Raw genomic sequence first — 16,962 nt, 5'->3', positions numbered from 1 at the left:
AATTTTCTGTGAATTCACAGAAATGTTCTGTTTTATAATTAAAAGAAAGTCTGAGAAATGAGCTACCAGAACTTTCTCTAAGTTCCTCTAATTTTACACATTTATTTCTTACAGTTTAAACAGTATTAGAAACAGATTTCCTTCACTTACTACAAAAGCATTTCTGTATCATGTGCAAAAATTGAGGTTATGCTGAAATTGCATTTTTTTTCTTCTATTACAATATCTCAGAGTTTAAATGTTTACTTAAAGTTCTTTAAACTGTCAGAAAGGGGAGCTTTACTGGTCCAGCCTTCTTAAGATCAAAGTGGGCTGCATGTGGCCCACAGTGTAAAATGAGACCGACATCCCTGACCTAACATGTATCCTTTTGTAGTGCAGGAGGAAGCTAGAGTACCCAGAGGAAACCCACAGAGAGAACCAGAAAGCGAACAGTCAACCAAGAGACTCAGACCAGTAGTCCAACCACTGCAGCACTATGCTACCTGCTAGAAGCACTGTTTTGTTCATTTTCCCTTCCCTTTAATCCATTATTTGTTTCATTGGCTTCCCATCTCGAACAGAAGGTTTACGTAATGGGTGGGCGTGTCCTCTGTGCTCACAGAGCTGTGTGCCGAATGCTGAAGTCCATTCCCAGTTCACAGTCAGAATATTCAGTGGATAAACCATTTGTGTTCAAGTGACAGAGCCCTCTAATGGGAAAGGTCACTATGACAGAAGCAAAGGAAGAAATCAGGTGCTGCAGCCAGAGTCACAAAGTCTGAGTGGGGAGAACACGAAAGGATGGTTGACAAATTTGGGACTTTGCATTGAATAAATAGTAAAGACAAAGACAACCATGAGAGACTTGCTCAATTAAACCTCACCCTGTCTCTGTAATGGTACTGGGTCTGTGACCCAGTGTTGTGTGTATTGTAGTTTTATTTCGTTGTTTATTGTATTTTTCTCCATGTTTCCTGTTTTATTTTGAAGGAGCCTTGTGTTCTTTGTTCATTGTATTTAATTTAACTTCCCCTGTCCCGTCATTAGGTTCATGTCAGTCAGCTGTTTCCCCCATGTGTTCCCACTTCCCCCTGTTCACCTCCTGTGTGTATTCAAGTCCTATGTTTTCTGTATGTCTTTGTCAGGTCGTCTGTTATCCACATCACAGTCACAGTCATAATGTTTCATAGTATTTCATGTTTTTTCGTAGTTTTCTCTGTTTGCTTATTTTTTTCATGTGCCCTCAGCCAAAATAAAGGCTCGCCTTTTGTTTCACCTGCAACTCCTCTCTCAGTGTCTGCTTCTGGGTCCAATCAACAAAACACACCGGTGTACCCCGCCGTGACAGTCTCAGAGATTTTGTTCAAGAGAACAGGGTGATTGTCCAGTTCGAGGGTAAAAACCCTCATCAGGTACCATCAGGTACCATCAGCCATGATAATGTGGATATTCTGAGCCAGTCCTTGCTTCTAGCAGGTTAGACAATTTAAGTTCAACCAAATGACTAAACCTAACTGAAGCTTTGCCATCACAGCAGTTGCAACATGAGTTGTTTTTTGAACAGTTATTTTAACAGCATTACCATGATTTTTCGTTTTAGGGTCATTTGTGGAGGAATTTAAATGCAGTAGAGAGTTGGGGTTTGAGCGTTTAAAAGCTTCACTGGAGATCTGCGTTTTCTGCTGTTGTAGCTGGTACTAAAAACCAATGAGTAAGATAATTCTCAAATATTAGAAAGTTTTCAAATGCAGCATGGGATTCATTAAGGGTAATGTGATTCCCAGTTTAATATCAGTCCTTGCACAATCAAGGCAGAGACAAATTTCCCAGATTTGGACTGGATTGGTTTTCTGTCGTCATGGATACAAATATTGCAGTATTATTGGTTTTATTGAAACTACAATTTTATCACATTTTTAACCAGTATAATTGAATTTGCCACCACAGGATGGCTTAGAGAAGGCTCCAACTAAAAAAAAAAAAGAGGTCAGGAAATGGAAGTGTATTCTTTTAAGCTGTTGAGTTCACAGTATCAGCCTCATAGCAAGTCTGTTTATATGCATCTAAAGACATTTTTATCCATCTGCAAGTTATTTATTTATAGTAATATATATATATATTTATATATACTCAGCACTGGTTTTGTGCTGAGGCCAATATTCTCATACCTTACTGCTTTACTGGTGTCAGCATGTATTAAATACACATGGCCTTTTGTTTTGGACTGGGAAACGTAACATGCAGCATGTTGCGCTGGGAAACAGTGACTTTTGTCGCTCATTTGTACAGGCCATTCTAGAGGCTGTTCGGGCCCTGGGCAAAAATTCACCAGCGTTCATCACCATTATGTTACCAGGCTGACTGCTTATGAAGTGTTAATATTGTAAACACTAATTTTTACTCTGCCTGCTTGCTATGCTAACAAATCGACAATCAATGCCTTGACTCTGAATCCCAGTTACTTGTGCTTGACGTGGCTGTGCCATGGCCAAACGTTAACTAAGGTTAAATATCAAAGTATACAAAAATAATGTCACACTAATGGAAGTTATTCAAGTGTCTCTCCCCCACTGTTCAGCCTAAACTAGCAGCTTTTAGTTATTTAGCATTATATTTAATCTGTACTTTCCATCATTTCTGTTTTCACTCACAGACAGACAACTCCTATTTATTTTTACTGAGTGTAGTGTAGTGTAGTTTAAAGATTGTCAGCCCCCCACCCACCCCCCAAATCAGTTTCCTGATAACACCATAAGTCTAGAATCATTTTTCTATATTGACACAACACCCTCTATAATGACAGATTTGTTTATTATAGAAGACGCAAACATGGTGTTCAGACAATCCTACTTTGGGGCCAAGTAGGGTTTAAAGCAGTTTTTATCAGATTTGACTGGCAGCTTTATTTATAAAAGGGGCTGTTTGCAAATATGATATCAGTTACCTAACACTGCAAGTAATTTGGTTTCTTTGCACTAAGCCGGTGACGTGTGATGATAAATCTTCTTGGGAAAATAAGGATGTTTTATGATTTTTCCTGTTCACAAATAGGTCAAAGGTCAGGGTCAATTATAGGAGCTGTGGCTTGAAGAAAGCATTGCTCCAGGACACTATCATTCACATATGAACTTCACCCTACTGCTTTGCACCTCTTGGCCACTCAAGCAGATGACTTCTGGTCTGAATTTTGACTTCTCCCCTCAACTCTCTTTTGGCTCCGCTCTTTTCCCTAAACAAAACAAAAATGACATAAAATAATTCTTGGGGTGCGGTAGTCATCTTGAGGGTATCAGGTGCTCGGTGTGGCCCTACCCTAATGAGCCACATGTGACCAGTTAAAAAGGGAACCATCTGATCTGTCCATTCGCCTCATTACCGCCCAATACATATTAATGTTGAGGGTCACATCTTATACATACAACATACATATTCATAGCACACATGCAGGGCCATATATGTATCAGTGACATGGACATGATGGGCTTACAGATGATTTTCAGTTCCTTTCTTTTATGTTTTGTCATGATAGCCAGGTATCTGCTGGTCTTTGTACTTCTGTTGTATTTCTTTTGTCAGACTGTGTGCCACACACATGTTAATGCTCTGAACATGACAAACGGCCTCTGTGGTACTCAGTCATCATTGTATTGTACAGGGTTACACTGATTCGAGCTGCTGGTTTGCAACTCCTTAAACCAGAGCTTGTGCAGTCATAAGATCTGAGCAGCTCAACAGACAAGGAAATGTTGTCGAGATTCCAGGACAGAAAATAGACAGAAATGTAAGAAAAAGACAGAGAAATATTACAGATATTTTTCTTTTTTATTCCTTTAATCATCTTGAGACCCCTCAGATCTATCTCTGGACCCCTTGGGGGTGTACTCTGAAACTACAAAGGAATTTATGAAGACAAGGGTGTTATGGGTAACAGTGGGTCACGAATAAGCCGGCGTGCACAACTCCCAAATTACATAAAAATTGGATCTGAGAGTTAAACAAGCTGATAAATTGAACCAGCTCCCTTGGAGGCAGGCTCGAAGCGGAAAACAAAAAGCATGTCAACGTCGCACTCACAGTTCTTACAGGTGTACAAGTAACGCACGCACACAACTCTGAACGACTGTGTGCTTGTTTGCATTAGAGGAAGTGTCAGCCTTTAGACAGTGTTCTCCACCGCTATCATCTAAGCACAAAACAAGGGAATAGCTTTTGTGAAAAATGTATTCACTCCTCTAGTGGAGTGCCTCAGACTGAGAGACCCCCCCGTGACAGAAATGATGCCATCTCTTTAGCTCAAATGCCTGTTGTTATGTATTTTTATTTTTCCCCCAAACAAGGATGGATACCAGCCAACTTTAACAAAGGCTTCGATTTTTAAAGGAGAACAAGACCTAACAATACCGAGGTGCCTAAACTAAGCTTTTTCAAAGGTGGTGGAAAATTACCAAAAGAAAGTAGATAAAACGATCATTTATTTCATCTAGAATAAAAAATGACTGTTATGGGAGTAAAGATGTAATCAGACAGTGCGCATACAGGTACTTTGAAAAGTAATGACAACATATTTGGCATATCTTCATGTGGCACCTTTACGTTTTGTGATTATTGCCCTTTAATAGTTTAATTCCACAATACCAGCACGATACAAGCAGACCCAGCAGTCTTGCTCAGCGTACTATTAGAAAAAGATAATTAAATGCACAACTAGATTTAGGCTAATGCTACAAATTTGTGCTGGTTGAAGCCAACGTCAGTGTCATCCATCACTACCTTTATCTGCTCACTGTGAGCTGCCTCTCTGCTGCTCCCCTTCCCTCTTTCTTTACATTCAAACCCCATTTGACCTTCCATCTGTCCTCTATAAGATGTGTCTCTATTTTTTCCCCTCTCTTTCTCTCTCTCTTTGTTTTTCTGTTTTTCCCCCTCCCTCTGTTTTCTTTCCTCCCTCCTGCGTTGTATCTCTCTCTGTCAGTTTTTGTTTACAAACCCTTTCATCTGGATATTGCTTTATATGTAAAACCCCTCTATTTGAATGGAGTTTTATTTAAAACCCTGTCATTTAAATAGCTCTTTAAAAGACAGAGGAATGGAAAGTCAACAAGGACCCTACAATTGTGTTTTCTGACAGGACTCGCAAACTCGCCGACACACACACACAGACACACACACATGCGCGCACAACGCCTGCCTGTCTACATGCATCCGAGTCTATTATTATGCTAATGAGTCTCCAGTCTCCACATGTCCCCACAGCCTCTGCACACACACACACACATATACACAGACATATTTCGCTGAACTCAGCAGTATAGCTGCACTCGTGGCTAGCAGGGAAAATAACGAGGAGTGGACAATTTCACCATCACAAAAACAGATGGGACAAAATGGGCAGTGCGTGTCACTGATCAGCACGGAAAGACACAGAGAAATACACTTACAGGTCCGCTGACACATATGTACTGAATGCTTTCTTTTCCTTGGATCGTCTTGCTTTTTATGAATCTGAAACTTTCTCTCCAGCGATGAAGCATTTTATAAAAGAGAACGATAAAATGCTCAACAAGTAGGAAGCTGTGCACCTGACAGTATGCTGACAATATGGCTCTACTATCAGCAAGTGCAGCTATGAGTTACTGTGTATTACGAGTCCAAAAATGCTGGGACGCTGTAAATAAAGTGCAGATAAAAACAGCATGCAACAGTTTGCAAATTTCTAAAACCAATATTTTATTCACCATAGAACTTTGAAAACTTACTGATCAATTTTGAATTTGAAAGTAGAATAAAGAAAAAGGGCCCGTTATTGTCATTGCAGTGTACAAGAAAAGTGTGGGTGCTCCACACCAACTTTGCAGGAATAAAATATAAATAGTTAGACATGCATCTCGAAAAAAGTTTGGACAGGGCCATGTTTAGCACAACGATTTCTCCAGATGCTCAAAATCTTTTGACAACATTATGTACTGTAGATGATATTTTACAGTATATAATAGGATATTCAAGGTCTTTGCAATTTTTCCTTGAGAAACATTACAGAAATTGTAGTTTATTTTCCAGTTGCTCAACACCTCTCAATCTTTACTTCTGAGAAACTCTTTTTTTTATACCCAGTCATGTTACTCACCTGCTGCCAGTTAACCTAATATGCCAAATTTTCCTCTCTCTGCTTATTTTTCCCACCACTTATTTTTCTAGCATTTTCTTGTCCCTGTCCCCAAAAAATTAAAATTAAAATTAAAATTAAATGTTATATGTTCTCAGTTTAAACATTTACTATGTTTTCTATGTTTGGTTATGAACAAAATATGAGTTCATTATAATTGCAAATGTTTGCATTTTGCCCTTATATTTTACCCAGTGTTCCAAAACTAATATAATATTGAAGAAGTTTAAAATTATAGTGGTGAGTAGTACAGCCCACCCAATTTCTTTAAACCGATTCTGAAGAATATAACTTTACTCACTTTCTCCTGCTGATAAATTAAGGAAGCCACTGCTATACTTCAGACTTGCCAGGCGTATTGTTGGAGTCATGAGAAAGTGCTCTGGCAAGTTCTGAGGTTTTCTCATCAATGTACCTAGAAGAGATTGATGAGAAAATGTCATATTATAAAATGTTTTCTCAATCCTCAATTTTGAGGTCTGAGAAGCTGTTTGTTTAAACTGAAAGTGAGCAGCAGCAGTCTCTCGTGTTTTATTAACCCATCCATCCACCCAACCTCCTCTCTGTGCAGGCTCTGTATTGCTGTATTACATTGTTAGCTGATTTACACATTTTCGCACAAATGACAGGTCATCATTTCTATGGCTGCTAGAGGGCTTTGTCACTTGAGGATAAATATGCATCATTTTAGGAGCATTTGCTGAAACAAACAAAGGGCTTGTCACAGAGTGACTGCTGGAAATGCTTCATGTAAGACAGTTTGTACATACAGTGTGTGTGTGTGTGTGGGGGGGGGGGGCAGAATACAATAAAACAATGAGATGGAAACTAAAAGAGGCTGAGAGCTGCACAAGAAGATGGGTGATGAGTCTCACTTCATTCAGTGCAACATCAATAGGTTAGTTTTTTTTACTAAAAATGTCATTTATTTAAGAAATTCTTCATACTTTCAGAGACTCAGATTACATAGTCAGACACGTGCTATTACTCTTTGTATTTAATGTTGTAAAATCTTAAATATGAGCAAGAAACCTCTTTTATGCAACACATAGATCCTGAGGCCACTGATGAATATGCTGCTGCACTTTGATCCACACATATTTACACATACTGTACTGTGTTTTAAAATAGACACGCTCTTTCACACCCACAGGACATACCCTCTCTGTCTCCTTTAAACATTTATCAATGAACTTTAAAAATAGGTTAACTCCAAGGACCTCACCAAAGAGAACTTACATAAATGCACACGTCACTGAATTACATCATACGCCATCATCCCTCCTGCCAGCCTGCCTGCGTGTGTATGAATGGGGAAGGGCTTTGCATGACAATGTGTGTATATATGCAAGTCTGTTTCTGCCTGGTAGCTGGAGGGAAAAGTCTGTTTGCATGGCATTAAAAAAAGGGTCTCCGTCTATTTCTCTGTCTCTCTGAAAGACCATTCAGTAAAAACACCTTCACCTCAGCTGCATTAACCAAACTCATTGGCTAATGCTGACTATGGATTTATGCGCCTAGGATCTGATTGGTCAAGAGGAGTGCTGATTTGCATAAGAGGAGCTTGATTGGTTGATCGCAGCGTAAAAGCGTTGACCTGTGTGCGGTGCTACATTAGAAGTTGGAGTTGAGCCGTTGGTTTGATGGTTTTCGGTCCCTAGGAAGGACTACAAATCAGGCGGGCACAAAAGGTTTCCCCTTAAAGCAACAGTTACTGAACTTTTTTATAACAACATTTTTAAACGTCATGAGCTTAACATGCAAAAGCAATAGATTATCTATAGAAACAACACAGTGTAACAGATTAAAAGGAAAAATCAGATTTCTAAGCACTTTCCTGTCTACGTAGATGCAATCTTTGATTTCCAGTTTATGGACTAATCCACCCATCCGTGCATCCAACCAAACATCTTTCACTGTCATAATCAGAGTGTGAGAGTGGGCAAGCACAAGAAACTATCGAAATAAAACCCTCCCCGGCTATCACAGAGCACCGCTGCTGTTGGTCCAACAAGACAAGATGCTCTTTTTTTTCTTTTTCTTCTCCTGATGAATAAAATTTAGCTCCTGCGCCCCCCAACCTCACCTACCCCTCCTTCTCGCGCCCTATAAAGCCGCAACAGCTGATCCCGTGCACTACAGAGAGCCGCAGCTCCGCACGCGCGAGGAGTGGAGAGAAAAGAGAGAGAGGGAGAGAGAGAGAGAGAGAGAGAGGAGAGAGAGTGAAACGAAGAGTTAGCGACCGGAGAAGAGCTGTTCTGGTCTTCCAGCCGCAGTTTTTAAAACAAATTTGAGCAATATTTTATTTTTATTTACTTATTTTAAATGAACTGTGATGACGTTTTGGCTGAGTCTGTGATATTCGAGCTGGGGTTTGAAGTCCTGCGAAGGTCTCGAGAGGTTTCTTGGACTAAACTGTCCCGACCTTTAACCAAGCGCTGCAACTCTGCTGCCATACTCCTTCCCGCTTCTTTGACCGGCACCCAAATGTTTGTTTATTTGTTTGGTTTTTTTTTTTTTTTTTTTTTCAAAAATCGTCAAGTCGTTGACTCACCTGTGTTTGGATTGCCACTTTTGAGCAGACAGACCCCTTAAAACTGCTCGTTTCGCCTTTCTGTTTATCTCCTTTCCCTCTGGAGCTAAAGGGGCAATAGCGGTTTGGCTGTGGCACGCGGTGTAAAACAAAAAAAAAAAAAAAAAAAAGAGGGGGGGAAGAGTCTCGCGACGGGAGGAGCTGTCCGGTGCTGAAAGCACGAGCCTGGACGTTAGGAAGTGTTTGTTGGGAGCTGTCCGCGTGCTGAAGACCAGCGGTTTATTAGAACGAGACCATAATCTTTCTTTTAGAAGCAACGGATTTAAGCACGGCACGGCACGAGGGACGTTTTTAACGGAGCAGCCATACAGAAACTGACTTATATTCTTTTATTTTTGAGCCTTTAGGACTCCACAGGTCTTCCAGTGGCAAGTTAACGGGATGAAAACAGACCGCTTTCTCCAGGAGATCCGGCTATTACTTGCAGACATAGCCTGTATTTGACAAACCACAGCAAAATAAATAATAATAATAATAAATTAATATTATGTGTGGTAAACATGCAGAAGCACACGAGGAGAGCTCGGTTTCTCTGATCTTTAAAAGCCATGTCTCCACTTTTCCAAGCTGTTTGACGGAAGGGAGCAAGCGTAGCTTTAGTGGCTGAATTAAAAATAAATAAATAAAATTACACGGTTAAAATAAAAATCAGCTGATCGGGGTTTGATAGGTTGTGAGTTTAGACTGAAGTGGGATAGAAAAGCCTGTGTTTGTCGTGCAAGTGTAGGAGCCATCATGCCTCGGTCTTTCTTAGTGAAGAAAGTCAAGCTGGACGACTATTCGGCTGCCGAGCTGGAGAGCTCGTATGGTCACAGCCGAAGAGAAGAGCTCAGTCTGCGATTCCATCATCATGACAAAGGTTAGTCACACACCTACACACACAAACACGCCGGGGCACACACACGCGCGCGCGCGGAGACAGGCGCCCATTTAAAGCCTGCCATGCATCCCTCTGAGAATGTTTTCACTCCCAGATTTAAAGCATTAGTCATGACTGTTTCAGAAGGAAGAGGAGAAGGGAATTACAGGGTCAAACTTCGGTCATAGCCCCCCAAAAATATACCATTTCCAACACTGTAATTATACTCGGTGAAATGCTGTGGTTCCATGAAATAGACTTATGTAGAGAAACAAATGAGAGGAAACCTACACTCTCAGTCTGATGAGAACCTCTCGAGACTTGGGGCAATAAAAGAGACGGTTTAATAATAATACAAAATAGGTAATATAAGGGAGAAAGTGTGCGATGCATATTGGATCTGACTGCAGTCAGGTCGGAGGTTAAGAGCTTTTTATATAGGCACTTCATGAGGGGGAAATACTCTGTATTATTTATGGTTTTTAATGCTCAAGGAAAGGAAGTCACATCTGGAATAAAAAATAATTTAAAGAAAACAGGAGAGAATGTTTAATTGAATTTCAGGTTTTCTTTGCACTCCCTCAACAACCTGTTATAGTTTTTAAATGTACCTGTAGCATTTTGCGTTTCCCCCTGCCTTTACTCTTACACAAAGCATTATAACACACACATCCAGCTCTGAACAGTTGCTGACATTAACATGTTAGGCAGAAAAATACATTTTTACCGAAGGAGCATACAAAGACTGTGGCGGAAGCAACAGGGAGCCAGAGAGCGCAGGATCATTGCAGAAAACCATGCTAAATGATTATGTTAATGCATTATGTCAGCAGCACACATACATTGGGATACACCGTTGTTCTGTTGCCAATTATATTATTCAAATCAGCCTTCTCTCCAGCACCTGTGAGTCACTTTCAAAGATTTCTGCAATCATGCCCAGCTACACTGGCTGCCAATGGTTCCCACGCACTGTATAATCTGGGGTACACGGGGAAAATACGATACAGAGTCAATGAAAAGGGCAGCATTTGGGTCAAATATTCAGTGGAAAAGTGTGGAAATCTTTTACAAAAGGAATACTTACCTGGCATTTCTACTCAGAAGTCATGCATTTGCTCTGGTCTGATGATCTCGGAAGCAAAACCACAGAAAACATGCCATATGCACTTTAACAGAGATAGGAGCTTTTATTTATGTCAATATGCCCTTTACATTAAAGACACGATACTGAATAAAATTACTATATGCTATGTAAATGGGTCACAAATCCCCAGAGAAAAATAGCTATGGTTTTTTGCTTCATTTGTCCCCCTTTGCCCCCCTGTAGCTTATTGTTTTGATTTATGTTTTGAGAGTCATTGTTCAGCATCCAGTAATGTAAAGCAAATAAAGTGGCAGGTTTTGCTAGAAAAACACATAGCACCCTTATAGGTAAATAATTTGCCTGGGTTGTGTGTCTGCTTGATTCTGCCCTCTAGTGGCCAAAAAAGAATGACTACAGCTTTAAAGAGCTAAAAGAGAAATTCACCGTCACTGCACGGGGACAAGCGTGTAATGGAGTTAGTGCAGCCTGCTGGTTTTCACATTGTGCCAAGGTCAAATGTAAGATGAAGAGATCCCAGGCGTTCTGATGACTGATCTGAAACCAGAAACATGCAGCAGAGGCAGCAGCAGTAGCGTTGTGGCAAGCATGTAAAGACTAGGGAAGCTATCCCTTGTTATAAATATAACAACAGTTTGACTGAAGCAAATGCAGCTTGTTGCACACACACACACACACACACACACACACACACACACACACACACACACACACACACACACACACACACACACACACACACACACACACACACATATACACGCACACATTGCTGTTTCTGTCAACTCGGCACATTTCCCAGGCAGCTTGCACAGCTGAGTGCACAGCATTACCCACACACATACACACACACAGACAGGAAGCAGTCGGTGACCTACAAGTGTCCAAAGCATACAAGTGTGCGTCAGTTACTGCTGGTTTGGATCAAAAATTAAATTGTAGCTTGCAGCCTTTCTCTCTCTCCATTTCTTTTTCTTTCCATTCCTAATTCTCGGTATTTCAAAGACACATGAAAGTGGGATGGCTCTAGTTTGGCGGAGTATTTAATCTTTAATAAGCATTTAGAACAGCTATCAGCTCTAATGCTGCTAAAGTACTTTGAAATGAATACGGAGTTGACACAGCGAGACAGATACTCAGACAGAGAGAGACAAAAAAACAAATAGAGACAGTACACTGATGCCGAGATGCGCAGCAACAGCAACAGCAACAGTCACAGTAAGAGCGCTTTAAATGAAAAGGGATGAAAGGGAATGGTCATGTTTAATTGGCAGGGATCGTGCAAAAAGGTTCCGTGTGAGAAAAAAGTATCCTAAAACCAGACAGCGAGCTTGTTTTTGTTTCTGCCTGTCAGTCACATATGCACGGCTCAGTCTGGCTGTTAGTACAGGTGAAGGAGAGGTGATATGGTACACACAGAATAGTCAAAGATAATGTAGATAATGGATAGGGTTATTTTGCTTACTTGAAAAGACTTCTTTTTTAGTCTGTCTCCCTCCCTAACTTTCTTTCCTTGGACGCAGGACCAAAGATTTCTGCTAATTAGTCATAGATCATATAGTTCCCTACATCACCAGCAGGACAATTTACCCTCTATGGTGGCCAAGAAATAATTAGTTATACGATGCATTGAGATAACAATTACTGAACACCATCTTTTTGTCCCCAGAAAGATGAACCCTTTTCATCATAGACTCTAAATTGGCTTTCCGTGTCTTGCTTATCCAGCAGGTCACGACCACGTATTAGTATGCTGTTTCAGAAAATCTGACGGTATCATTATTTTTCGCTAAATCTTAGACAGCATTTCATGCAGTAAGAGTTTGGAATTTGGTGCCATCTTTGCTAACGCAACGTCGATCAGAGCAGTGCTTCTCAAACTTCTTCTGCCACGGCCCCTATCAGAAGAAGAAATCTGTGTAAAAACCCCACAAACCCTTCTTAAAGCAATCATTAACAACTGAAAGTGTAAATTTTAGTGGAATAAAGGTGAGCACGATAGCATCAACAAAACTTAGCAGGCTGTGAAGTCAGTCCCGGCAAAACAGCTGATCTCAGTGCCAGCACACATTAACTGATGACAAAACTCCCTACTACACATCCAGCTGGTTATCCCACATAGGTCGTTATTTAACCCTCTGAGGTCTAAGTCATCGTCAGCAAGGATCCCAAGCCCAAGGCAAAACTGACCTTCTGGAAAAATATGTAATGTGTTTCTAATGCGCATCAGTTATATTGATTATTTACTGTGTTCCCTGATTGCCAACACTTGGGAGAACGTCTTCTTCAAGGTCCTTGCCGATGATGATTTAGACCTCAGTTGTGGCACATCTGCAAGCCACTTTGAAACCCACCTTCTAATTTAATTCGTATCACATCTGTTGTCACTGGCACTTGCTCTGTTCTGTGTGCTGCTGTCTTGCTGCTGCTATCCCCACCTCCATCTTTCCACATTTGCACATGGAAGTGCGGTGAGGTCCCTGAACAGAGCTGTGCTGCCAAATATAAATTACTACAGATGGAGATATCAATCTTCTTTTGAAGATTCTTTTGAAGAAGTGGACCTTAATTTACTTTAGTTTCACATATTGCACTTTTCCCCACCTGCAGTGGCTCCGTGCCCACCGGTGTGGCATGTGCCACTGGTGAGTCAGGGCAAGGTTAGAGAACGGAGGGAAGCAGAGGTAGGTGGTTTATCTGCAGCAGCTTGCAAGGCTATACCACCTCCAGTGCAGCTGCTGAGTATCCACTATAGTCCAGGACTGTAGCAGGACTGGAAACTGTCAGTTTGAGTGATTATGACTCTCTACAACATCTCCAAGACTCCAGCTGCTCTTAGTCAACATACCTGGTTATAAGGGTCCAAACTGAGCACTTGGTCATGTTTCAAAACTTTACTCATGCTCTATAAAACAAGGCACACACACACACACATGGGCACACACACAAACACAGTACTTCCTTCCAGAGTGCAATGATTGAATATTTATGATTCATGATTTCCTCTCTCCACTCCACACCTCTTCTCCCCCCCCACCCGCTTTCCCTCTATTTTCTCTCTCTATTACTTGGTCTTAATTAAATTCGAAAATGTTAAATTAGCATGAACGCTGTGTACAGGACTGCCAAACCACCCAACCACCATCACCACATTTAACGTAGCATTACTTTCTCACTGCTAGGTTTTTCTTTCTTTCTTTCTTCCTCCCTCCCTCTCTCCCTCACCTTAATATGACTCCCCTTTCTCTACCCTTCTACCCTCTGTCTGTTGTTCTCATCACATTATCGACCAACATCTGAGCCTTTCTCAGAACTGCATCATGAAATTATATTACCAGCAATAGTATCTCCTCTGCTGTCTGTGTCTTAATGCTCACAGAGTGCTAATTGAAATGGAGAGCTATTGATCGGCATAAATCCACAGGAGTTGCGGCCATGGGTTATTAGCTACCAGTCTCTCCTTGTGTCTGTTACAGTTTAGCCTGTTGAGTGCCAATAATAGAAATAATGAAGCAGCTGGCATCATAACGCGGCATCAAATAATTCACCAGATTTGTCAGGAGGTGTGCAGAAATATGCAGGTTGCTTTGGAATTTGTGAGTCTCGGTGGAGTGTACTTCCCGTTTTCCCTCAAGACGGAGACTGTCAGTGTCACTGCGCCCACTGAGTAATGCACTGGACCCCCCCCCCCCCCCCCCCCCACCCCACCCAGCTGCTGTAATAGAGATGCTCTTTGTACAGCAGTTGAGGTTTTGACAGCCCTGAGGTGTGACTGTGTGCAGCTTCAGACCTGTCAGAAAAGGTGCAGCTGATGAGGAGCAAGTGTGCTCACTGAGCCCTCCAATGAAAAATAAAGATTTCCCACTGAGGGGAAAGTGTCTCCTCCTTGCTTGTAAGGACTGAGAGGCATTTTACTGCCACTATGAATACCACAACTGTCTCCTTCTCTTTCCCTTCATTTGCTTTGCATCACCTCCAAAAACCGATGTGAAGGTATTTCTTTCGAATCGACTCGGAAACCTTTTTGGTCTTTTATGGATACTAGGCTTAATGGGAATGCATAACACATGGCGAATGTGGTTCATGTGATCCTTATTGTGGTACAATTGATATTTAGAAACCAGAGATGCCAGGGTGTGATCAGTAATGTAATGTAGTCTGGAGACAAAATGTTAATAATGAATGAACTTTGACGAACGAGTGTGATTGAGGCCTGCCGTTGTACAATACAATTATATAAAAAAACAATTTTCTAAGTAGTGATAGGTTCTGCAGAGCCCTCAGGGTCTTGAGTAGTATAGTAACGAGTGCTATAATAGATACTAGATCCATATCTTGTATTTCTAGCACTCAGGTGCTTTCTTTGTATAACTCGTTGCAACAACATGGTGGATAGTTGGACGAACTTGGCACTTAATATAAATCTCTTCCGTTTTTGTGTTCTGCACTTTGGACCTAAAAGGTGCAGAATGATTAACATTTGAAGCAACATAATACGCAGTCATACATTTGGGAAAAAGTTTTGTATGAGAAAATATCATCCAGTTACTCAAAAAAGAGAACTATTTTACCAATCTCAGATGTGTCATTCTGGAAAAAAAGAAGAAATGCTAGCTGGCTTCTTCTTCTGGTTGGTGGATGCAAACGGTAGAAGGAGGAAAACAGTTCCTACATGTAATCCAAACCAATGTTTATTAGTGTTTTGATGAGTCAGGTTCTGGAAAGAATCATTAATCATCATCAGAATCAGAATACTTTATTAATCCCAAAGGAAGTTATGTGGTCATAGTTGCTCCAAGACAGTGAGTAACAAACACGTTAAAATAAAATATCTTACAAAATAGCCCTAATAATACAAAAAAGCTCTAATACATACATGTACAATGTTATAAGAGGAATTGAGGATAACGAGAATCCATCATATCCAAGAGGAAGCAGACGGTTTTACAGTCAGTGTCTCAAACTGGAAAACTCACACTCAAACCATTTGTGTGGATAAGCAACACTAAAGTGCAGAACAAACTTAATTTTAATTTTGTGGTGAACTGCCCCTTTAGGTTTTTGTTAGAGACAGGTTTGCCAGCACTCAAATGTCCCTTTTGACTGTTTTTAGTTTTGTAGCAGTCACTTGTGTAGATTTCCAAGCCAATCAGTTTCTAATTTCCAATCAATCCTCCTGCCACGATGACTTACCTCTTTTTTGTCTCTTCAGGTTACGTCAGTGATTATCTGAGTCCTAATCCGTACGACGATGTGGTTGGAAGCGATTCATCAGTCATCTCTAAAGTACCCTCCCCGAGCCACTCATCAGTCATCTATGGCCGCATCAACAACACATATTCTGGCATCCATGGTGATATCCATGGCGATTCGGACCAGCCTGACAGTCCCCGGTCCGAGGTTTCGTCATCAGCCGGTGGATACATCAACGGCGACACAGCTGTGAGTGAAGGATACAGCGTGGATGCGTTTTTCATCATGGACGGACGATCACGAAGGAAAACCACGGGAACCCTGAGGGGAGCTGCCCAGAGGCACACCTGCAGTGAGTGCGGTAAAACCTACGCCACGTCCTCCAATCTGAGCCGGCACAAGCAGACGCACAGGAGCATAGACAGCAAGATGGCTAAGAAGTGCCCCACATGTGGGAAAGTGTACGTCTCCATGCCAGCCATGGCTATGCACCTCCTGACCCACGACCTCAAGCACAAGTGCGACGTGTGCGGCAAAGCGTTCAGCCGGCCGTGGCTGCTGCAGGGCCACATGCGCTCGCACACGGGGGAGAAGCCGTTTGGGTGTGCGCACTGTGGCAAAGCGTTTGCTGACCGGTCTAACCTGCGCGCTCACATGCAGACACACTCAGCCTTCAAGCACTATAAGTGCAAACGATGTAACAAGACGTTTGCTCTCAAGAGTTACCTGAACAAGCACTATGAGTCGGCGTGCTTCAAGGGGGCGTTCTCCCCTCTGAGCTCCCTGGGAGAATGACTGGGGTGGTTTTAATTTATTTACATGCAATTTTCCTGGCCTCATTCCCTACTTTTATTTCTTTCCCCCAAAAAAGCAGAATCTGAGTGTTACAAGGCAGGAGTGTTTTCTCTGCAAGAATCACGAGGTATATGACAAAAATAGATTGAAGGCATCCGTTCCTATCAAGAACCCTCCAATCTCTCCTTTGTTTTATCTTCCCTCATCCGCGAGTGGAGTGAAAAGTTTTCAAGGCCTAATTTAGACTGTCACCTGCGTCGATAAGTTACTTC

The 16,962-nt window shown here is 41.5% G+C and overlaps 1 protein-coding gene across 1 annotated transcript; it reads left to right on the top strand.

Annotated features, from left to right (window-relative positions):
* Positions 1-9,417: 9,417 nt before the first annotated feature.
* On the top strand, positions 9,418-16,690 carry LOC116320010 (transcriptional repressor scratch 1-like). Its single transcript, XM_031739509.2, has 2 exons — positions 9,418-9,597; positions 15,915-16,690. Exons 1-2 carry the CDS (start codon positions 9,474-9,476, stop codon positions 16,688-16,690), a joined length of 900 nt encoding a protein of 299 aa, XP_031595369.1. The 5' UTR covers positions 9,418-9,473.
* Positions 16,691-16,962: the final 272 nt, after the last annotated feature.

The sequence above is a fragment of the Oreochromis aureus genome, linkage group 22 (assembly GCF_013358895.1).
Source record: "Oreochromis aureus strain Israel breed Guangdong linkage group 22, ZZ_aureus, whole genome shotgun sequence".
NCBI classification, from domain to species: Eukaryota; Metazoa; Chordata; class Actinopteri; order Cichliformes; family Cichlidae; genus Oreochromis; species Oreochromis aureus.
The sequence above is the reverse complement of the archived record's forward strand: the minus strand, read 5'-3'. Positions and strand labels throughout refer to the sequence as shown.

Coding starts and splice junctions, on each gene's coding strand:
- LOC116320010 (XM_031739509.2), top strand. CDS start 9,474: ATGCCTCGGTCTTTCTTAGTGAAGAAAGTCAAGCTGGACGACTATTCG. Junction 9,598..15,914: donor ATTCCATCATCATGACAAAG/GTTAGTCACACA, acceptor TTGTCTCTTCAG/GTTACGTCAGTGATTATCTG.